At 44.9% G+C, this 23,331-nt stretch overlaps 1 protein-coding gene and 1 long non-coding RNA gene across 2 annotated transcripts in view; one reads left to right on the forward strand and one right to left on the reverse strand.

Moving 5' to 3' along the window:
• Stau1 (staufen double-stranded RNA binding protein 1) overlaps positions 1-19,609 on the forward strand; it is a gene marked incomplete at its 5' end in the record, with an annotated part of 32,063 nt that extends 12,454 nt beyond the window's left edge. The window contains 9 exon segments of the mRNA XM_013518254.1: positions 1,954-2,052; positions 10,065-10,295; positions 11,753-11,896; positions 14,288-14,434; positions 15,415-15,490; positions 15,682-16,001; positions 16,557-16,679; positions 17,557-17,642; positions 18,135-19,609. Of these exon segments, the coding sequence (XP_013373708.1) occupies positions 1,954-2,052; positions 10,065-10,295; positions 11,753-11,896; positions 14,288-14,434; positions 15,415-15,490; positions 15,682-16,001; positions 16,557-16,679; positions 17,557-17,642; positions 18,135-18,150 (1,242 nt within the window).
• An 855-nt stretch (positions 19,610-20,464) lies between these two features.
• On the reverse strand, positions 20,465-22,122 carry LOC102008038. Its single transcript, XR_262322.2, has 2 exons — positions 21,392-22,122; positions 20,465-20,683 (listed from the first exon to the last, which is right to left on the reverse strand). It is a non-coding gene; the product is annotated as an uncharacterized LOC102008038 (long non-coding RNA).
• Between the last annotated feature and the right edge of the window lie 1,209 nt (positions 22,123-23,331).

Here is a 23,331-nt window from a genome sequence, read left to right on the forward strand (position 1 = left end):
TGACCTGGCTCATAAAAGTTTTAACTACTTTTTAAGTGTAGTGGCATTAACTAGATTCTTATTGTTGTGCAGCTTTCACCAGTATCCATTTTCAGAGTTCGTCATCCTCTCAAATACAAATTCTGTGCTCCTTGAACAGCCAGTGTCTCTTCCTCTTACTTCCAGTCCCTGGTAATCTCTGTTTGTCTCCACATATGGTTTACTTGGTGTAGGAACCTCACACGTAAGTGGGTATTTGTTCTTTTGTGTCTGGTTTATTAGTTCACTTATAATATCTTTAAGGTTCATCCATTCTATAGCGTGTCTCAGAATTTCATTCCTTTTTAAGAGTTAATTGTACATTTTATCTGTTCATTCATTGATGGACATTTGGATTGTTTACCTTTTGTCTGCTGTGAACAATCCTGGGATGAACAGTGTAGGTGCAAATTTCCTGTTTGAGTCTCTGCTTTCCATTCTTCTAGGTGCGGAATAGATGGACCGTCTTGAGATTCTTTAATTCTTGCTGAAAGTGCTTTCTGTAGCAGCTGTACTGTTTGGCATTTCCCCTGGCAGGCAGTGCATAAGGCTGGCAATGTCTTCCCGTCCTCATCAACACGTTGTTTTCTGTTCTCTTGATAACAGCCCTCCTTATGGGCATGAAGTGGTATCTAATTGTGGTTTTAGTACAGATTTTTCTAATGCCTAATGATGTTGAGCATCTTTTCATGTACTTGTTGGCCATTTGCATATCTTTGGAGAAATTCCCACTTTTTGGAGTTTTTATTGTTGAGTTGTAGTTCCTTGTGTATTTTGGATATCAATCCCTTCTCAGAAGTGTGATTTGCACATCTTTTTTGTTTTGTCTTTGCTCTTTATTTTATTTTTTATTTTTCTTTTTTGGGTCTTTTTGAGATAGGGTCTCGCTATGCAGTTCAGGCTGGCCTTGAGCTCACTTTGTAGCCCAGGCTGGCCTGGAACTCGCAGTGATCCTCCTGCCTCAGCCTCCCAAGTGCTGGGATTACAGGTGTGCGCCTCCACGCCTGGCTCTATTTTCCATTTAATTAACAGCTTTCTCATACTTGTCCAGTGGATGGGATGTACCTGATGAACTTCAGGAAATGTACACGTGTAACATCTTGGCCAGTCCTGTCCTTTGCCTAGTTACCAATTTCAGATGCGGCTTCCTATCACATAGTTCCAACCTTGGAAATAGGATTTTATAAATTTCCTGACAACTGAACAGCAACAGTGTGGAAAAAGAGCTCTCACGCCATGTCTGGAGACTGCTGCTGCTGTGGGCCTCACCTGCTTTTCTCATGCCCTCGCTGCAGCACAGCACAGTACAGCCTGTCACCAGCACGCGGAGAGGAGGGCCCGCTCCTCTCTCAGCCCATCCCAGACAGGAGAACTAGAAATGAACCCTGTTACAAAGGTAGACTCTCCGCCCTTGTTGAGGGGAATTTATTAGTTTGCATTTTGGATTTTTGCCAACTGTGCGAAGTATGAGATGCGTGGAAGTTTTGTAATTTCTGTTTCACTGCATTCTTTTCAAAAGTGGTTTCCAGAGACTGACAACAAAATAAGAAACTTGTGTACTTAAGATGAAGACCTGTTTCTGAACTTGCCCTGTCCCGCACAGATCTGTCTGTATTTGGCTTTTTTCAAACTGTAGCTTAACAATTCGAGAAGCTGGGCTGTTTATACCCAAAGGACTGTTCTGTGCAGTTGTTTATGGTGAGTTTATGAAACATAGTCTGTCCCACAGTTGACAGGACACTTTTAACCTTTAAAATTCAGTGATGCATGGTTGTAGTAACATTGCCCATACAGTTAGAGCTAATGTGGCCTTGGTCATTAGTTTCTTGTTAAATATGTAGAGCCAAGATTCAGTGCTTTTAAGGGTTGTTATAATAACTAAACTGTTGATGGTTTTACTAAAAATTAACTACTAGACAATTATTCTTCTTTTAGATGAATGGAAGAGAATCAGAAGAAGAAAATCTTAATAAATCTGAAATAAGTCAAGTTTTTGAGATTGCACTTAAGCGGAACTTGCCTGTGAATTTCGAGGTAAGCTTATTTTACATGTAGGATTTGGTACTTTAAAATCCTGTTAGGATTCATCATAGGAATGATTTCTCCCCTTTAAATAGCAGCTGAAATAATATGAACCTTTAAATTTAAGATTCAGCCTTTATGTTTAGCAAAGCAGTACAGTATGTATTGTCTTTCCCACAAGCCCTTACCTTAGGGGTATGAATGACTCCTGGCTGCATCAAGTGTGGCCTCAGTTGGTCTCTGACTTTCCAGAAGTGGTCTGTGGAATGTTGTTCACACACGTCTTCTTCCTGACAGAGAGCTTGTTTCTTTCATCTTTACCTCTACAGTACTAAGGCTCTCTTAGTGGTCTCAAAAATCTTGTCAGATAATTTTAAAGAGGACATAAGCTTTGTCATTATGCTTCATTTGCTGTTGGGAATTTTGTGAAATAACAGTTAATGGGTTATTTGTTCAAAGTGGAAGTTAAAGCACATGTAACATATGTTTTTTTCAAAGACAGCGTAGTCCAGATAGGCTAGGAAGAGGAAGGAGGATTTTTAAAGTTTCTTTTATGGCTTGACATATGGCAGTTTATTTAATATCACGCTTGATTGTGGATTTTTTAAAAAAGTCTTTCTGAAGTGTACTACCTTGTAGAATACTTAATTTTGTAGCCTTGCTTTTGCAGTTATAGGAGACCCCCACAGTTTCATACCTGTTACTAAAGTTGTACAATCTCTGATGTGCTAGTATTTGGCCCAGATTCTCTGCCTGCAGAGAGTGGTGATGGTTTCTGACCCACATCCTGGTTGGTGGTGGGGTGGAGAGATGAACTTGGCTCACGGGGCTGGCCTATATGCAAAGATGCTTCTTGTTCCCACCACGGCGCCCACACCCCCCTACCTACCCCTGCCCCGCTACAGTTGAGAGTAGGTTTATAAAATTGTTTCCCTTTTGGAGTCAGAGCGTGGTTGTATGGCCTTTCTCCTCGGAGAAGGTAAGGACACATTTGGGAAGGAGAGGGGAAGGACAGACAGAATGACAGGGTACACGAAGCAGTGCAGGAAGCAGTGTCCCTTCCCTTTTTTCCCTGGTCAGGGGTGAGTATGCCAGGAGGATGGATTTTTGTAAAGACTGGAGGGAGTGTGAAAGATTCCTGGCTTCTCAGGTCACCTTAGTTGAGTTGACTGCTCAACTAGAGTTGAGTGCTCAGGACAGGGCCCTGGAGTCCTGCGAAGTTCCTCATCCATTCACACCAGCTGCTGCCTTGCCAGACTCACAGGGCTTTCTTGAAGCTTAGTGAGAGATTGTCATTTTATATTTTTGGCCAGTAGAGTCTGGAGGCCAGATTGGTTCCTTCCCACCTCCACTCTGTTTAGATTTCAGGACTTGACTTTGATCCCTCCCTTCAGGAATCTGTAACGTGAAACCGGGAATTGGAGAGTATTTATCTAAGAGAAATCGTAGGAGCGCCCTCTGGTGGTTAGTATCTTTTAAAGTAGTAATTTGAAACAGTTTTCCTGTGCTGGTGGCAGTTTTGTCAATGTAAGTAATTACATAAAGTTCACATTCGTTCTTAGATTGAGCAAAGGCTCCTTTTTTGCTGCATGTAGATTTCCTGGCATGTGTCAGATGCTCTGGAATAATTGAGTAAGTGAACATGGTCCTTACTTTTTAAAATTTTGGGTAGTAGCTTCACATAGGAGGCTGTATTGGCTATTAAATGGGAAGAGACAATAGCCATTTGTGCAGTTTTTTCTGAAAATGTATATGGCTGGACTTCTGATGAAACATGTGGTGTTAGTTAGCAAACACAATGGTGCTGGCAGTGCAGTCCTAGCGAGGCAGTCGTGACCTGGTCACGCCAGCATGGCTTGGATCCACCTTGAGGGTCAGCCTGGTGCGGGCCTGATGGGAGTAGACAGTGAACATGTTGCTGAGGGGCCAGGTGGGACCGCGCGTGTGAAGGGAGCCGTCACGCGGGCCATGCAGTGCACTTGAGCCTGGTCGGAGGATGTGGAGAGCCCTGTCTGGGAATCAGTGCTGTCAGCGTTTGGGCCCGGGACTCTGAAAGCTGCCTCTGTAGTGCTGTGCAGCTGCCTGGCCTCACGTCTCAGCCTTTGACAGCTGTTTCTTGGGCTCACTTCTCTTTCCTGATCATTTTTTCAACCTTTTGTTTTCAAACCTGTGGAAGAGTTGCAAGAATAGGACAGGGAGTGTGTCCATCAATTGCTTTTTCTGAGTGTGTGTATCATCTTAATGTCTATTTTTAACTTTTGCTGAATCATTTGGGAGTAAGTAGCAGGTACGATGCTCTTCGACTCCTAGTATTTCAGTGTGTATCTCTTTAGAGTAAGGGTATTTTCTCAAGTGACCACAAATTTGTCACTAATTACAGGAAATTTAGTGTTGCTATGATACGGTTATCTAATACACACCCTATGTTCCTGTCTTGTCGGTTGTCTCAGCAATGTCCTTTGTAGAATTTTGTTTTGCCTGCTGTAGCTTTCAGTACAAGATCATACCTTATGTGAACTTGACCTGTCTGTTTGATGCCCTTTAATCTGTAATGGCCTTTCTTTGTGTTTCATGACACTGACATGTTTAAAGATCATTTATTTTGTAAAATGACCCTCATTTTGGATGTGTCTGGCTTGTTAGTCATGATTAGGTTTGAGTTATGTGAGGTTCTTTGTCCTTGAATTTTGACAGGGTCTCGCTATGTATTACAGGCAGGCGCCACCATGCGCAGCTTGGCTGTGTGTTTTCTGAGAACCACCACTGGAGTGGTTGATACTGTCCTACTCTCAAGTGTCACAAGATGTCAGTTGTTCCAGCGTTGCTGATGTTACTTTTATCCGTTAGTTTCTGTGCGCCACACCATATGTGCTCCCTTCAGGGAGCCTCTGATTTCCTCCCACAAGGTTCGGGGAGACCCTTGAAGGCTGTGGCCTCCCGGATTCCCCAGTGTTCCTGAGGTCAGGGAGGATCCTGGTCAGTGTTGCCCATCACTGTGGGAGGAGTCAGAGTGATGTGTTTTCAAGCCAGCATTCCACTGGTTTGTTTTTTCTTTTTTTTTTTGGTCTTTTACTGGTACCAGGAATCGAACTCACGACCTTGCACTTGCCAGGCAGGTGCTGTGCCGCTGAGCTAAATCCCCAGCCCCCACCAGCATTCCACTGTAAAGAGCAGCTTTTCTTGCTCCCCTCTTACATTGCTTTGCATCAGTACGGATGCATTCCTTTTCCTCTCCTCAGAGCATCGATTCATTGTTGCCATTCATTCTGACTCCCGATTGCCCTCTGTGCTGGCTCCTGTGCCCTTAACAGAGCTTTGCCACTAGCAGGGGTCAGATTTCTTGAGGTGTAGTTTACATATAGTAACAGTCACCTTTTTTATAGTTTGGCATATTACAGTAAGTAGAAGTTGTGTATTCCTCACTAATGTCAAGATACAGATTGTCTTTCACTCTGTAGAGTTCCTCTGTGCCCCTTTACCGTCAATTTCTTCCCTCCATCCTTGGCCTCTGGCAACCACTGATCTGAATTTTGTTTGTATAATTTTGCCTTTTAAGAAGAAAACATATTACAACATGGGGCTGGGGGTTGAGACAGGGCCTCATTCTATAGCCCAAGCTGGCCTTGAGCTCCCAGCAGACCTGCTGCCTCAGCCTCACAGGTGCTGGGATTATGGGGGTGCTCCACCATGCCTGGTTAACTTTTTTTGAGTGTCTTTTTATTACAGAGTTTTGAAAATTCTTTATGTGTTCTAAATGCAAGCTCTCTTCTTTTTCTTTTGGTACTGGGGAATGAACCCAGGGCCTTGCGCATGCTAGACAAGCATTCAACCACTGATCTATCTGCCCAGCCACTCCCTCCTTCCCTTCTTTCAGCATTGTAGGTATTGAACCTTGGGCCTCACACATGTATGAAAATGTTCTACTACTAAGATATGCTCCTGGTTCTCCTTTTCTTTTTGTTAATGTGATTCTGAGACAGAGTCTTTGAGTTGTGTGGGCTAGTCTTCAACTTGGGATCCTTCTGCCTCAGCCTCCTGGGTAGCTAGGAATACCAGCTTGCTTGAGTACACCCAGCTTCCAGATTTTCCTTTTATAGTTCATGATTGTTACGTTCCAAGGTACCATTGTCTAACCTAAGTTCATTCTTTGTTTTCTTTTAGAAGTATCATTATGTTTCTCTTATCTCCCTATTTCTTTGAGATAGGTTCTCTTGCTATGAAGTTCAGGCTTATTAGGTAGCCTAGGCCTTGAACTCACAGCTATCGTCTGCCTCAGCCTCTGGAGTGCTGGGGTTACAGCACCACGCACCACCACACCTGATTGCTCTAATTTAAATCTACGATACATTGTGAGTGAATTTTTACTTACACTGGGAGGAAAGGGTCATAGTTTTTTTGGTTTGGGTTTTTTGGTATTTGGATATCTCACTGTGTTCCTTTACAGTTTATTATTAAGTTCCCTTCACACTTCCTCTTCAGATTTTCAGAACTTCCTTCCTTTCTGGTACAAAAAAAAGTCTTGTCTTTATATTTTTCCTGCTCTTGCTTTGGCACCAGAAAACATGGAAATTTCTGGCAGTTCTGGGGGCCAGGCGTGCTGACCACTGCTGGGAGACTTGCTCCTTCTAGACTCTTAGAGATGGAGCGAGGAAATGCACGTAGTTTTCAGATTCCAAACTTGTAACTGCGGTCAGCAGCACAGGGTGCTCCTCGCCGCTCCTCATTCATCCCTTCCTATCGTAGTCGTGAGGTTTGAACCCGGGGCCTCATGAGTCTGAGCTGAGTTGCACCCCTGGCCTAGTTTATATTTGAGTCTCCTTTTTCCCACAGTAAGAATCAGGCTCCCGCCATGAGTGTGTTTTCCCCTAGCATCAATAACAAACCCCTTAAGCCAGGTGTTGAAGATACCTTTGCAGTGAGCTAACAGACAAACCTCTTTTCTTTATTATTAGTGTAAAAGAAAAACTTCTGTAGTATCTTTTTTCTTTATGCCACAGATGATGGTGGAGGTACTGCGTTCAGTTGTTGAATTCGTTCTTCCCAGTATTGGCAGTGTACTCATATGTTTTACATCAGATACACGAATTTTGAGTGCAGAGTTCAATAAATTTTGACATAAAATACATACAAAACTGTGTCTCACAGCCTAGAGCAAGATACAGTTCTGAAAACTCCCCTTGGCCTTTTCCTGTTAATTTCTACCCAAAAGAAAGTGTTTTCAGAATTCTATCACCATGAATTAGTTTTCTTTGTTTGTAGATTTAGATTGTATTTGAGTTCCTATGTGATATTATCTATATATGAATGATACATATATATGTATCAGTTTATTCCTGAGCAGTGCTGTATTCCATTGGATGAATGTGAAACATTTAATTAATATATTACCCACTTGATGGACCTTTGAATTCTTTACACATTTGGGCTGTTATGAGTCCTTACCTGCTATGAAATCCTTACACTGGTCTTCTTGTGTTTCCATGTACTCAGAATTACTGGATCATAGGCTAGGTGTTCAATAAAAATCACCCATTTTCCCAAGTGATCTTTGCTGATACTTGATATTGTCAGTCTTTTTTTGGCCGGGGAGGTGGTCCTGGGGATGGAGCCCAGAGCATTGCACACTTCATCACTTAGCCACACCCTTGTAAGTTTTAAAATTTTTCGGAGCTGGGGATTTAGCTCAGCGGCACAGTGCCTGCCTGGCAAGCGCAAGGTTGTGAGTTCGGTTCCCGGTGCTGGAAAAAAAAATAATTAAAACTTCCATCATTCTGGGTGTGTATGTTTGTTAGCAATTTCTAGTAGTTTTAATTTTCATTTCTCTGATGACTGATACACAGAACACATTTTCATATGCTTATTGACCATTTAGAGATTTTATTTTGTGAAGTACTTTCCAAGTATTATTTGCCAGTTTTGTTTCAGGTGAGTAACTTGTCTTTTTATGTTGACTTGTAAAAGTTGTTTAAATATCCTGGGCATAAGTTGTCAGATACACCCCCTCTTCCACACACACAATTATTTTCTCCCATTCTATGGACTACTATTCCCTCCACCCCCATGCCAGGTAGAATTCAGCGGCCTTTGCACAGTTTCATCAGCTGTTTTTTTGTTCTTGTGTTTGTTTTTTGACAGAATCTCACTAAATCACTAAGTTGCCCAAGCTGAACTTAAAGTTGTGTGTACCAGTTCTGCTGAGCTCTTTTCATTTTTTAAATACTATTTTTTTTTTGATGGGGGATTTTTAATTTTTGAGGAATTCTGATTTTTTGGTTTTGTTTTGTTTTGCGGTACAGGGATCGAACTCATGACCTTGCGCTTGACAGGCAGGCACTTACTGAGCTATATTCCCAGCCCCTGATTGTTTTTTCTTTATGGTAGGTGTCATTCAGATTTAACTCTTTGCTGACTTTGTGGTCATGAGGTTTTCTAAAAATTGTTTTGGCTTGCACATTTAGGTTTATGATGAAGGTCAGTTTGTATTCATCGTGTGAATAAGAGATTATGGTTTGATTCCCACCCTCCACCCCATGTGGATAGCTAGCTGCTCTAAGTACTATTTAAAAAATATTTTTACTTGCTTTGGTATATTTGCTAGAAATCAGGTGACTTATATATTTGTGAGTCTGTTGTTGCAATTTGTTCTGTTGATTTTTTTCTGCATTATCATGATAATATAGCTGCTATGACTTCGTAGTAATTCTTGAAATCTAGTAATACAAATCTCACATTACTTTTTTATGAGTGTCCTAGCTAATGTAGTTTGGCCTTGATTTTTATTTCCCTTCCAGGTGGTGGTAATGTGGTCACTTTAAAAGTCAGGTTTCTGCTTCTGTTCAATTTTAGGTTCCTTCCTATCTTTGTCAGTTCATTGTTTTAAACATGTAAAATGGCAAATGGTTCTGAAAATCAAAACTATACTGAAGATTCACATCTCCTTCCTGCCCTTGTCCCTTCTATCTTCTGGGTAACTAATTACATTGATTTCTCCTTTGTCTCTCTTATGTTTGTTTTTGCATAAATAAACATATCACATAGTTATATTTATTTTTGTGCACATATTGGAATATAGCTATAAAATCTTTGTTTCTTTTTTTGGCTAGGGGGTACCTGGAATCAAACTCAGGACCTTGTGCTTGCCAAGCAGGCACTTGTGCCGCTGAGCTATATATCGCCAGCCCTAGTCTTTTGTTTCTTAACTCTTAAATTAGGATTGACTTTTTTTTTTTTTTTTTTTTTGAGACAAGGTCTCACTATGTAGTTTAGACTGGCCTTGAACTCACAGTGACCCTCCTGCCTCAGCCTCCCGAGTGCGGGATCATAGGTGTGTGCTACCACACCTGGCTGGTTTTTTTGGTTTTGTTTTGTTCTTTAAATGTTTTTGTTTTTTTTAAGACACGGTCTCACTGTGTAGTCCAGGCTGGCCTTGAACTAGCAATAATCCTCCTGCCTCAACCTTTTGGATGATGGGATTATAGGCATGCACCACCATACCTGGCTAAGGTTAACTCTTGTAGTTCAATTTTTTTTTTTTTAAACTTGATATATGCTGGAATTTACTCTTTATGGGGGCTTAGAGATTTTTCTCATTCTTCTTAGTGTTGCATAGCAACCAGTATTTAATAAGCCCAGTCTTGCTGGAAGCAAGCTCAGAGCAAATAAACTTGTAATTCTTTGTGCTGCAGTGATTTCTGGGCTTTGCTGGGCCAGTTTCTTTTTTTCTAGAACAGCTGTGAGCCCAAGGCCAGGAGAACCATTTGATAGGGGATGTGTGTGGAAAAGTCTCTTTCAGGCTAAACTGTTCTGGACTCATCAGACTCAAGAACACAAACCAGTTTGAACAGCAGGAGGACAGGGAAGCAGCAGCATCCCGAGCTCTCGCCGCTTCCTTTCGTCCACGTTTATGCACCGTCACGTGGTGTGCCCTGCCCTCAGTGCCCCCCCAGCCGTGCTTCCCGAGAGGAGAGTGTGCCAACCAGTGTGCCCCGCAGCTTTTAGCAAGTGTCTGTCACGCTTTCACTCAGTCTTTCCCTCTGACACAGGTGGCCCGGGAGAGCGGCCCACCCCACATGAAGAGCTTTGTGACCAGGGTTTCAGTTGGGGAGTTTGTAGGGGAAGGGGAAGGGAAGAGCAAGAAGATTTCCAAGAAGAACGCTGCTATTGCCGTTCTTGAGGAGTTGAAGAAGCTGCCACCTCTGCCTGCAGTTGAGCGAGTGAAGCCAAGAATAAAAAAGAAAACCAAACCTACAGGCAAGGTGAGAACTTTCCTGAATGAAGGGGCGTTTTTTGTTGCCAGAATGGTTGGGCGTTTAGAAGGCTGATTGCTTCCCCAGCATACAGGGGGATGGAACTCAGTGTCACATGCCCGGCTGGCAGTCCCTTTACAGATGCCACACAAGAGCCGCCGTTCAAGATGAGGCCACAGCTTCAGTCCAGTAGGACACTTGCAGGGTGCCTGCCCCTCCGGAGAGGGAGGTGCTCCTCGAGTCCTGACAGTCCCCACAAGGAACAGGGTCCTGTGTGCCATCTGCAGGCACGAGGTTGAATTGCAGAGCCTCTGTCTCTGCGGGCAGTTCAAAGTCCTGAGGCGCAGGAGGCCCCCAGGGCAGCGTGGGGGAGGGGCAGCTGCTGACTCCTGCTGCTTGGAGCCACACTGGCAGGCAGATGTGGCAGAGCATTGCACGGCTTCCTTTCTTTTTTTTTTTTTTTTTTTTTTGGTTTTTTTCCGGTACCGGGAACTGAACTCACGACCTTGTGCTTGCCAGGCAGGCGCTTTTGCCGCTGAGCTAAATCCCCAGCCCCACGGCTTCCTTTCTTACTACCAGGAAAAGGACAGATGCCACTTGGGGACATTCCGTTGTGATTTTTATAGTTTATTGCTATATCAAGATCCTGCTTTTTCTTCCTTAAGCTCTGGTATTGTACACAACAGTTTCCTTTCTTCACTTACTGTATCCTGGAAATCATTCCAGCCTGGTGGCATGGGTGAGGATTTCAGAGGACAGAAGGTGGCTGCTGGTGCTTTTAGGTTTTTCTTTTCATGAAGCATCAGCTTGAGGCTTTTAAAAAGTTTTTAATGGTTTTTGGATTTTAAGTCACTGTTCAGAAAGGTGGGAACCCATCATAGTACCCCTGGCTGTCCATATCTATGGGTTTCCCATCTGTGCATTCAACAGACCTGGGATTGAAAATAGTTTGGGGGAAATCATGTCTGTACTCACCGTGCAGAACCTTGCTGTTCTTGTCGTTCCTCCCTAAACAACGCAGTATGATACCTTTTTACATGGCATTTATATTGTGTTATATGTAACACGTAATCTAGACGATGGTAGTATTCGAGAGGATGTGCACAAGTTGTATGCTGTCTGCAGGCATTGAGGCAGCACGCTGAGAGGATAGGTCTGTTGTCCCAGCTGCTTGGAGTCTGAGATCAGTCTGGGTAACATCGCAAGAGACCCATAAAAAAAGCATTGCAAAGATGCTTGCCTTTGATAGTGAAATATTGATGTCCTAAAGCCGTAAAATCACCTTTGAATAATCACAGAAAGTTATAAAGCATTTTTTTATATTATAAGGTTAAAAAAGATTTGACTAATTCTGAGCCATTACATAAATATAAAACCCGTTGTTTCCTGGCATGTGCTGACCTGAGTTGACCAGGCTTTTTCTGTGAGTGATACGGCAAACAGTGTCTGCATTGTTTTTTCCTCAGTTACAGACAAGCCCAGAATACGGCCAGGGGATGAATCCGATTAGCAGACTGGCCCAGATCCAGCAGGCCAAAAAGGAGAAGGAACCAGAGTACATTCTCCTCACAGAGCGAGGCCTCCCCCGTCGCAGGGAGTTCGTGATGCAGGTGGGTTGGCTCAGCTGTGGACAGCTCTTCTCTGACCATGGCAGTCCCAGATCGGGGGACTGGGTTCTTTCCGGAAGAGGCCGGGTCCACCGAGCCACAGCGTGCCATCAGACACTGCTGTCACAGGACCACTTTGCTTTCGGGGCTGTGAGGACTTTACACTGCAGGCCTGTCTGCAGAGCACAGCACTGCCCCCTGCCAACAGGTAGGAGTGGGGACAGGCCGTGTGTACATGGAGAGGGTGCTGGTGAGTCGCTGTCTTCATTGCACCTGGTGGGTCATAAATTGTGGTTCTTCTGTCTTAGCCTCCCAAGTAGTTGAGATTATAGGTATGCAGCACCACACCTAGCATAATAATGTGTGTGTGTGTTTAATGAAAAAAGAATACAGTAGCCTCGCCTTCTAGGCGGTTTTGTTTTCTGGGGTTTCAGATACCCATGGTTAGCCTAAATCTGAAGATACTAAAAGGAAAATTTCAGAAAGCAGTACTCTGTAAGCTTTAGATTGTGCACCATTCTGAGCAGGCTGATGAAATCTCGAGCCATCCGCTGTGGCTCACAGGAATGTGAAACACCCTTGTGCCCAGCATATGTGTGCTGTGTAACCACCTACTTGTTAATCACACAGTAGCTTTCTTGGCATCCGTTCGCCTGTCGGGGTAGTACAGTGCTCGTGTTTGCATAGTGTGCAGGGCTTGGTGCTCTTCACAGTGTCAGGGCTCCAGGGGAATTCTTGGAGTGAACCCCTCGCAGATAAGGGCGACTGCTGTACTTCATTTTTGTGTAGCAGTGTGCGGTACATAAAGAACCATCCCCTATCCTGGGGTGTTTCTTTTACTTGGTCAGAAGCTAGGAAAAGGAGTCATCTTTCCATTCTTTAAGTTGCAGTTTGCTGGAAAGAAAGCAGTATTTTGCCAGAGGTAAGGTAGTTGGTAGATAGCCATATTAGAATCAGACCTAGGCCAGCTCTCGGCAGGCCAAGTGCTCATGACGGGATTTTGGTTTTAGCAGCCAGGCCCTGTGGTCAGGACCAGCTTGGAAGGAGGTTGTGAATGTGCTGAACATGCTAGTATATGTGCTGCTGAAGAGCACAGCTGAGCATGCGTAAAACCCGCTTTAGCCAGGATTGATGGCACATGCCAGTAACTCCAACGTTCTGGGAGGCTGAGGCTGGTGGATTGCAAGTTTGAGCCTAGCCTGGGCAACTTCGTGTGACCCTGTCTCAAAAAAAAAAAGAGGGCTGAGATGTACCTTAGTGCGAAAGCCATGTATTTAGTCCCCAGCACTGCAAAATAAACCCATTCATAAGGAAGATGTCTTGGCAAGTAGAATGTACGTGTGAGAGTAGACACAAATACGCATACGTAGCATTTGTGTAATATAAATTTTACTGCTACAAAGGATGTATAGCATACAGTTTCTTATATATAATACTGTTTATTGTAAATGTCATATACCTGCAACTTCAGTGTGACGGTCACCAACAGTAGTGTTATAGAGTCAAACAGCACATAATGCTCTACTGCTGTTCATTTTAGCTCATGTTTTTGACAAAACCATAGTTCAGACCTGAGATTTTAGTTCCAGCATGAAAACTAGTTTTTACTAAGTAAAGTGAAAGTTAAACATTGAAGACCTGGCTTGTTTGTAAACAGTCAGTGTGGGTGCTTTTTGTGCTGCACTGGATAGGAAGTCTTTGAAGACTTGTGAAGCTGGGTGTGGTGTAATCCCAGTACTTGGGAGGCTGAAGCAGGAGGATTGATGTGAGTTCGAAACCAGCCTAGGCTACAAAGTGAGCTCAAGGCCAGCTTGAACTGCATAGTGAGACCCTGTCTCAAAAAGAAAAAAAAAAAGACTTGATGTTTGGTTTTTTGTACTAGGTACAGTGGGATGACTTTGGGCCCTCCTTGCTTTTAAGCTTAATTTCCATACACCTTTCCTCCAGCACTTTCTTATGTGTGATAGGAATATTTGTATGTCTCTGTGGTACAAATACTCCCACTGTGACTGATTACAGGCTATCAAATGACACCTCTGGTCTCAGAGTTGGGAATAGATGTCCATCATACCGATATCTAGATGGGCAGACCCTCAAAGGGCAGAGATAACTGTTGAATGGATTCCAGTTAGGAAGTGATGGATGTGAGTACTCTGAGCTGTGTGTTGAAACAGTTGGACCCTGACCTGTTTTAATGGCCGTGTTTAACAGCAGTGCTGAGTTGCTGAACGGGTAGTGATTGACTCCTGTAGACTGGGGCAGGTGTGCTCCTGGGCACCACTGTGAAGTCATCCAGCTTCTGATAATTGCTAGGCTCTTAGCAGCACACCAACTTCTGCCTGTCTTTATTCAGAAGGTTTAAGCACTGGCCTGTGTTGTGATTAATGTATGCAGGTGAAGGTGGGAAACCACACTGCAGAAGGGACGGGCACCAACAAGAAGGTGGCAAAGCGCAATGCAGCTGAAAACATGCTGGAGATCCTGGGTTTCAAAGTTCCTCAGGCTCAGCCCACCAAACCAGCACTCAAGTCGGAGGAGAAGGTGAGTGCTAGGGCTCTCTTTGCCAGTGGCCTGCAAGGGCAGGCCTCATGGCAAGGCTTCATCCTCGGGCAGTAGAGCCACCCTCGACACAGAACCTTGTCCACTTGGGCCACTCCAGTATGCACGGTCCGTGGCTGTGAGCCAGGCTCTGGGCCAGGTCCTTACTGTTTAGTATCTCTGTGGGCTGAAGCAGCGTCGCGGGAGGGCCTCTTGGTCCTCTGCATTTGTCAGGTGATGGGTAATCTACTTCAAATTCATGAGTGGTTCTGGGTGGTTTGTACTCTTAAGATGAAATAATGCTTTTGTTAACTGTGGAGCGCACTGTGCGTTTTCTGGGGTAATGCAGTGGCGCGACCTTAGAATTAGGCCAAATGCACTTTCCTGTGGGAGTTCTTTTTCTAATGTAAGCTGAACACTAGATGAAAGTAATCCCACATTGAAAAATTCCTGCACCAGGAATGACAAGGACTCAGGGAAAGCCTCAGATGTCCTTCCTGACTCATCCTGTTGGGATAAACTTGAAATCAGGACACCTCAGTTCTGCCAGTTTATCAACGAGATAGGGAGAAAGGCACCACGGGACCACATGGTTAATAACCATGACCCCAAATACTCATCAGACTGGGCGTAGGTCCCGACGTGTTACTCCCTCACCCACACACTCTCTTTGGAAAGGTCTTCTGATTTTCTCATTGGAATATTCTTGATCATTTGGTTGCTTCCAGCTAAAGCTTTTCACTCCCCTTGGAGGCTCTGCCAACCCAGCATCTTTTGGTTCAGTGCTTCCGCGTCACGTACGAGTACAGCACCAGCCACACGCACAGGGCCGTGCGCCGGCACAGGTGCTCACTGTTGGGGGGCTTAACGTGAGGTCTGTTGCCTCCTTTGGGTTGGAGTTTGTAGTGTTGGGCTGCGGCAGCAGAGATCTCAATGGTTTGATTTAAGTTCATGGCCTTTTTCTTTCTTTTTTTTTCTTTAAGACACCAGTAAAGAAACCAGGGGATGGAAGAAAAGTAACCTTTTTTGAACCTGGCTCTGGGGATGAAAATGGGACTAGTAAGTGTGACCTTAGTATCATCGTGATCCTCCGTGACTGTGGCTTCACGTGGTGTCAGTAACTATGGCTTCCTGGAGCTGGCCGCATGTGCTGGGGATGGAGGGTGGGGATGGCCAGCATGGGGTGCGCAGCTTGTGGTTTCTCTCCAGGCAGTGAACGTGGCTTTGTGTTTGTGTGTGTCCCTCCCCAGGTCATAAGGAGGATGAATTTAGGATGCCTTATCTTAGTCATCAGCAGCTACCTGCTGGAATTCTTCCCATGGTGCCTGAGGTTGCCCAGGCCGTAGGAGTCAGTCAAGGACATCATACCAAAGATTTCTCCAGAGCGGCTCCGAATCCTGCTAAGGCTACGGTAACTGCCATGATAGCCCGAGAATTGTTGTACGGGGGCACTTCGCCCACAGCCGAGACCATTTTAAAGAATAACATCTCTTCAGGCCACGTACCCCATGGACCTCTCACAAGACCTTCTGAGCAGCTGGACTATCTCTCCACAGTCCAGGGGTTCCAGGTAACTTGGCCCTGAACTTGAAGGCTGTGGCTCTGTGTGGTCATCTCTGGGTTCCTCTCAGGAAATGAGCTCTGCACCTTACGTCTAAAATGAAGTTCTTCCTGGGAGTGTAGCAAAGTGGTTAGAGCACTTGCCTGGCACATGTGAGCGGGGTCAATATCTAGCTCTACAGAAAGCAAAACAAAGTACTAAAATCAAGTTGTCTGGGGGGCCTGGTGGGGAAGTGGTGGTGGGAAGCGTCCTAATCACAGGCCGGGGGAGGAGAGAAGGTCCTGGTCCTGTGGTAGGTACATTTCCCAACCCAAGCAGCCCTGGAGACCCAGCCGCTGACTACTAGAAACCTGATGGTTGTAAGGGAACAGGTGCGATGGGCTGACTGTGACCTTTAGGAAAGGACATGGCTCCTTCTAGCCCAGGGATCCCAAGGAGACAAGGTTCCTGGAGGGTTGGGGGCGACCTGAGTGGCAGGGCAAGTGGCGGCGGCTGCAGTTGGGTGAAGCATGCCCTGCCCCTCCTGCTCCCCTGCCTGGCCTCAGTTCTCTTTCTCCTCTTTAGGTTGAATACAAAGACTTCCCCAAAAACAACAAGAATGAATTTGTATCTCTTATAAATTGCTCCTCTCAGCCACCTCTGATCAGCCACGGTATTGGGAAGGATGTGGAGTCCTGCCATGACATGGTATGTCGGCCACCCTGTCGGGGAGGGCTCGGTGGGGTCAGTTGGATGCTTCTGTGGGGCCTTCCTGTGTTCAGCTTCTTACTGGTCTCAGAAAGATAGGAACAGAGTTCTCCGGCAGACCTGCTGACCAGCTGACGGATGGATGTCCTGTTTCTGAGGGCTCAGCTGCCTGGGTCGGTAGCTCACTCGGTCCATGGGAAAGAACGCTTCAGCTCTAGCTGGCCCTTCCCTTGCTGATGTGAGGATGGGCCGGAGTCCTGGCTCATCCAGACTCCTCTTCATCCCTGACCGGGACAGGAAGTGCAGGCCCGTGTCTGGCAGCAGGAGAAAGCCCCTCACATGGGTATTCTATTCCGGTACAATTGTCACAAGGAACACTAAAACTGAGAGAAGATACTGAATTCACAAACCTCAGCTGTGGTATATTCACCTGATGGGACGTAATCCATTCATCAGGTTAATGTGTCTGAAGATAGTACAGTAACAAGGAAAATACATGGTAGGTTTTGTTCGGAAGCAGGATAGAAAATTTGCAGTCTGTAACTTTTTTTTTTGTCTTTTTGAGACAGGGTCTCACTCTGCAGTTCAGGCTGGCCTTGAACTCACTTTGTAGCCCAGGCTGGTCTAGTACTCGCAGTGATCCTTCTGCCTCAGCCTCCCGAATGCTAGGATTACTGGCGTGCACCATCACACCCAGCTGTAACTGGATAATTTTTTAAAAACTTGTATTATAAGTTAAAAATTCAAACATTTGGTGGGGCTAGAGTTGAAGAAGTTGCCCATTTCCTTGGCAACTGGAAATACACTTCCCTATCTGCATGTTCTGCCGTAGCCCCGCGCAGTGGCTTGGTTTTACTTTTCTTTCCATTCCCTCTAGGCTGCGCTGAATATTTTAAAATTGCTGTCAGAGTTGGACCAACAAAGCACAGAGATGCCAAGAACAGGAAACGGACCAGTGTCTGTGTGAGTGAGCTGATGTGCACGGCAGGCCCTGTGTTTGCATTCACTCCCATTGTCAGCCGCTCCGGGGCATCACTTGCCTGGGTCCCTGTCAGGCCGTTGCCCTAGCAAGGTTCCCGTGTTCTCTAGGAGGTCTCTGCTGGTTTTGGGGTTAATGCTGAGTCAGTAGCACGCTCCACAGTTTACAGCTTACTTACAGTTTACTTAAGAAGGGTGGGACACGTCACCCTCGCTGAGCCTTGTCCCTCCAGGGATCACAGTTTTTTGGTTCCTTGTATGTCTCCTACATACTTCTTCATGCAGATAGAAACGTAAAATTAACTCAGTGTTTTTTCCCCAGCGATAACAATATCCACATTTTTATTGAACAGTGTACCCCAGAAAACTGAGTTATTAACCAGGGCTTGTACTGTTAGACCTCCCAATATTTGCCAATTTCGTTTTTAATACTAGCTCAGTTTCGTTTCAAAACTGACACTTTTTTCTTCTTTAAAGGTGTGGGAGGTGCTGAACCTTTTCTGGCCATGAACCATTATAAAATCCAACATATATACTGAAAATACTGAAACTGCTTTGAAAAATTGGAATTTCTGATACCTCCAGTGGGCTGAGACGTGGTGGGTGAGAACGTGGGCAGCGGCAGTGAAGACAGTGGACACACCAGGCACCGTGGGCGCAGCTCTGTGAACCTTGATCCCTGCACAGACGCGGCCGCTGTGGGAAGGAGGGGCTGCCCAGCAGCCTGGCTTGTCCAGGAAATGAGCAGCCCCGCGCCCCGGGCACCTCAGTGCTTTGGCCATTTTTACCCCTTTCCTGTGTGAAGAAACAGAAAGCAAACTGGCTCACTCAGACACTTGGGACGACTCTGGATAGCCATGCCGGAAAGAGGCCTTAGGTTGGCCCCAGACCGAAAAGCACCAGAGAATCAAATGCTTCCTACTCAGTATAACCTAATCTTTCTAGCGTGCTCTGGCCCCACCACCTCATGTAGTGCCCGCGCCATAACCACTGCTTTCTCTCCCACCAGTGATGCGTATTCTGAGTTTCATTATTTTCTTTTGATTGATGACACTATATAAAATTTTCATTTGAGGGTTTCTCAATTGTATCTAGTTACATAGCACAGTTTAGAAACTTGTCTGAGACTGACTTTATCAGTAATCTAACCGGCAAAGATCATATCCATGTGTATGTGGTTATAGTTTTATTTTATTGGACTAACCCAGGACCATTTCATTGATGCAAATTAGGTGCCCGCCTCTCTAGCTGAAGTCCTGGACTTCTCAGAAACTTTGGTGAAGTCTCCCACAGTTGTATAATTGGACAATTTAGGAATTTTAAACTTTAGATGATTATTTGGTCCTTTTCTATTTTATTTTTATTTTTGTTAATGCAATGGGACTTAAATGAACTTTGATCCTTATTTTAAAGATTATTAAAAATTGTGTCTATACATATGGCTCTTGAGGACGTAGCGTGCACTAGACTACACTACAGGGTATGATCTCCGTGTAGTGCGTTCAAGCCTGCGGGTTGATTTTCCTTGAGTGCTTGATACTGTTAATGACATCTCCACGTAGGGCTGAGAGGAATGGCTCTGTTTATATAAGCGGCTGTGTTGCTTTTGATGTGCGATTGTGCACAAAGATGAGTGCACGGAGGTCCGATCTGGTCCAGACGGCAAGCACGGTAGCCTTGCGAGTTAAGTACTGCTTCCACTCGTGTTTACGCTGGAACATTTTCTCCCCATGGAATGTAAGTAAAACTTGTGTTTGTCACCAATAAATGGTAATACTAAACGTTTTTGTTAATTTATTCTCAAATACCACCAGGTTGGTCCCCTTCCATCTCATCCCTTCCCCTTTTTCTAAGAAAAAATTTGTAATGCTTGTGATCCCATCTGGGCAAAAATCTGAAGATCTGAAATAACTTTATATCAAACCATTGATCAATAAACAGCTACTAATGAAGTTCTTGGTCCTGGTGAGCAGTAACTAAAGGACAGATTTGCGGGAATGAAGTGTGGTGCGGGGGCAGGGCCACCTTGGGGAGCTAGCTTCACTCCCAGCCCATGAGGGGCGCATGGGCACTGGGTGGAGGGAGGTGCCCCTCGCCATGGCTGAAGGCTTCAGAGTTTTTTTGTTTTTTTAAATTGTGAAGAACTGGATAGAAGCCAGGCGTGTGGCACATGCCTGTAATCCCAGCATTTGGGTGAGGCAGGAGGAGCGCTGCTTCAAAGCCAGTCTGGACTGGACTACAGGAGGACCGGTCTCAGACAAATGGGATGATTATAAAGGCATTTTCTCTCTAGCCAAGTAGGGACTGCCTGACTCACCAGAAATAAATCAGAAGGAATGCAAGATGCCAAGGGTAGAAGGGAATTCAACACTGAGGATAAAGGCTGTAAAAGGACAATGACATTTTATGGCCTTCAAAACAAAAAAAATTTCGTGGCTGGTGAGTCTCATTGAGGTATTCCTGCAGGTTGACAGGCCCTAAGAAAATGCTGGCTCTGACTTGATGCACATTCAACAGAGCATGTGTGGGTTTTTTTGTTTTGTTCTGTTTTTTTTGAGACAGTGTCTCTATAATTCATACTAGCCTTAAACTTGCAGCAGTTCTCCTGCCTCAGCCTCCCAAGTGCTGGGATTACAGGTGTGTGCCACACACCCAGCTGGTATCTTCTTTTGAGTGTATGACTTTGTAGAAACTCATTCCAGGTATTCCGCAGAAGAAACATATGGCCCAGGCTGACTTGGGTAATTCACTCACATCAGTTTTAAAAGCGTCACAATGGAAAAATTATAGCTGAAAAATAGGGTACGTTAACAAGCTCTTCATTGATATCTTTATCTATGAAATCATTAGAATCCCTTTATTACTTTAAAATAACATGGAAGTTTGCTCTTACACTGTGCTCTCGTTCTTCCCGTTCATCTCTTTTGTCTGTGCCACTCCTGAATAGGAAACGAACTCTACCACCCAGGCCCCAGGCAGGTCTGAGCGGTGTCTCATGGCGGCTTGCCCTTTCCTGGTACAGCGGCCTGTTGAGAAGCACAGGGGGCCTCTGGTCACCTCCTGCCATGTCGGTCAGTCCTGCGGGCTCCTGTCTCACAGGCCCCACAGGGAGCACATACAGGCCTGTCACTGACTTGGCCTGGCTCTCGCCGATGGCTCGGTTTGGGCAGTACCTTCTTGACAGGGAAGCCATAAAGCTGATGCCGTGCTTCGTGTGTCACAGCGAGGGCACCCACTCCCCTCGGTGACCGGGTACTTTGTGGAGGAGCTGGCAGGACCTGGGACCAGCACCGTCGGCCCCAGCCCAAGAAGAACCTCCCTGTCCGTTAAGCCCTTGGGGTGGACGTCAGTGTCCGCAGATGGCAAGACTGCACCAGGTACGGACTCGGAGTGGGTGATGGGCAGTGCACCATTACAACCCATTATTTTGATGCTTACACTGTCCTAAATGTGGCCACCAGAAGATCCTTCCAGTTGGTTCTTGGGTCCTTTGGGCATGTCCATCTTTTTAAAAGATTTGTCTGTTGCAGTGGATACAAGAAAATCTCCCATCTTAACTATTTTAATGTGACAATTCAGTGCTGTTGTGTCCAGTCTTTTGTGACCATCACCCCCACACATCTCCCTGTCATTTTTTATCTTACGAATGTGAAGCTACACCCGCTGCACAGTAGTTCCCCATTCCCTCCCCCAGCGGCCACCGTTTTACTTGGTCTCAGATTTTCACGACTTACACTTCATCTAGATCGTGAAGTCTTTTTTGACTGGCTTATTTCACAGAGTAATGTCCTCAGTGCGGGTCCGCGTGGTAGCTCACGTCATAATCTCTGGCCTTCTCGCTGTCCACTGTGCACAGCACCATTCTGCCTCTCCGTGCCCTTGGCGGGCACTCAGGTTGCTTCCATGTTTTGGCCATTATGAGTAATGCCACTATGAACATGGGGGTACAGGAACCTCTTTAGGATTCTGCTTTTTTGAGCATATACAAGGTTAATTGCTACACTGTATAGTAAATGCTGATTTTTTGAGGAACTGCTGTATTATTTACATAGCAACTGTGCTACTTTATGTTCCTGCTAGCAGTGCACAAAAGTTTGTTTTTCCACATCTTCACCCATACTTACTTTTTATAGTAGCCATCTTTAGCAGGTACTGTCCTAGTCCTTATTTGCATTTCTCTAAAGATTAGTGGTGCTGAGACAGGGATGGTGGTACATGTCTCTAATCACAGTGCTCAGGAGGCTAAGGCAGGAGGATCGCTGCAAGTGAAGCCAGCCTAGGCTACATAGCAAGTTCAAGGCCAGTGTGAACTATGTAGTGAGATACTATCTCAAAACAAGATTAGTGATGTTGCGTATCTTTTTATGTGCTTTTTGGTGTATCTTTTCTAAAGAAATGCCTATCAAGTCTTTTGTTCTTTTTTTTTTTTTTTTGGTTTTTTTCTCCGGTACCGGGAACCGAACTCACGACCTTGTGCTTGCCAGGCAGGCGCTTTTGCCGCTGAGCTAAATCCCCAGCCCTTTTGTTCATTTTTAAACAGGGTTGTTTGCTATTTTATGGTTATCAGTCCTTTTTCAAATAAGGTTTGTGATTTTTTTCTCCCATTTCATTATTTGCCTTTCAGTTTTTATAGTAGCACAAAAGTTCTAGGCAAAATCTAATCAAGTTGCTTCTGCCATTTGTATCAGCCAAGAAGTCACTGTCAGAAATTCTATGTTGGACAGCTTTTGCTTTTCATGTTTTCTTCTAAGACTTTTATAATTTTGGTCTTAGGTTTAATTTTTGTACATGAAGTAATGGTCCAGTTCTACTGTATGTGTTTTCTTGGCACCATTTTTAAAAAATGTGTGTGGGGTGTCTTGTTTTTGAGGCAGGGTCTCACTACAGTTCAGGCTGGCCTTGAACTCACAGTGTAGCCCAGGCTGGCCTCAAGCTTCTGCTGATCCTCCTGCCCCAGGCTCAGGAGGGCTGGGATTAGAGGTGTGTATCACCACACCTGGTTTAAAAAATCGTTTTACCAGACTAGGCATGTGGTATATGCCTGTTAATCCCAGCACTCTTGAGTGGGTGAGGCAGTTTTGCATGTCTGAGCCAAGCCTGAGCAATTAATTTTTTTTTTTTTTTAAAGCTAGGAAATGTATCTCAGTGCACTAGGTTCAATTTCCCCCTCCAATCATTTGACACCATTGTTTATATGTATGTGAGGCTTTTTCTGGGCCCTCCAATCTTTTCCCTTGCTGTGTATGCTTGTTTTAATGCCAGTACCAACCATGCTGTTTTGATAACTGTAACTTTTTAGTAAGTTTTATTTTTTTGAGACAGGGTCTCACTATGTAGTCCAAGCTGGCCTTGAACTCACAATTCTCCTGCTTCAGCCTGAGTGTGCTGGGATTACAGGCATGCACCACCACACCTGACTCTAGTAAGTTTTCAAATTAGGAAATGTGAGTCCTCTAGCTTTTACTTAAAGATTATTTTTTGTTACTTAGGGTCTTTCACGTCCCATATAAATTTTAGGATAGGTTTTTCTGTTCCTACCAATTTCTGACCACTGGTTTTACACACATTGAGATACTTCGAGGCCATCTTCCTCTTTTCCTGTCCCCAGCCCTGGATTCAGCCATTTTTCCAAGGGGCCCTTGTCCCCTGCACTGGCAGATTTGGACAATAAGGT

This window comes from Chinchilla lanigera, unplaced genomic scaffold (assembly GCF_000276665.1).
Source record: "Chinchilla lanigera isolate Chin_1 unplaced genomic scaffold, ChiLan1.0 scaffold00044, whole genome shotgun sequence".
Lineage (NCBI taxonomy): Eukaryota > Metazoa > Chordata > Mammalia > Rodentia > Chinchillidae > Chinchilla > Chinchilla lanigera.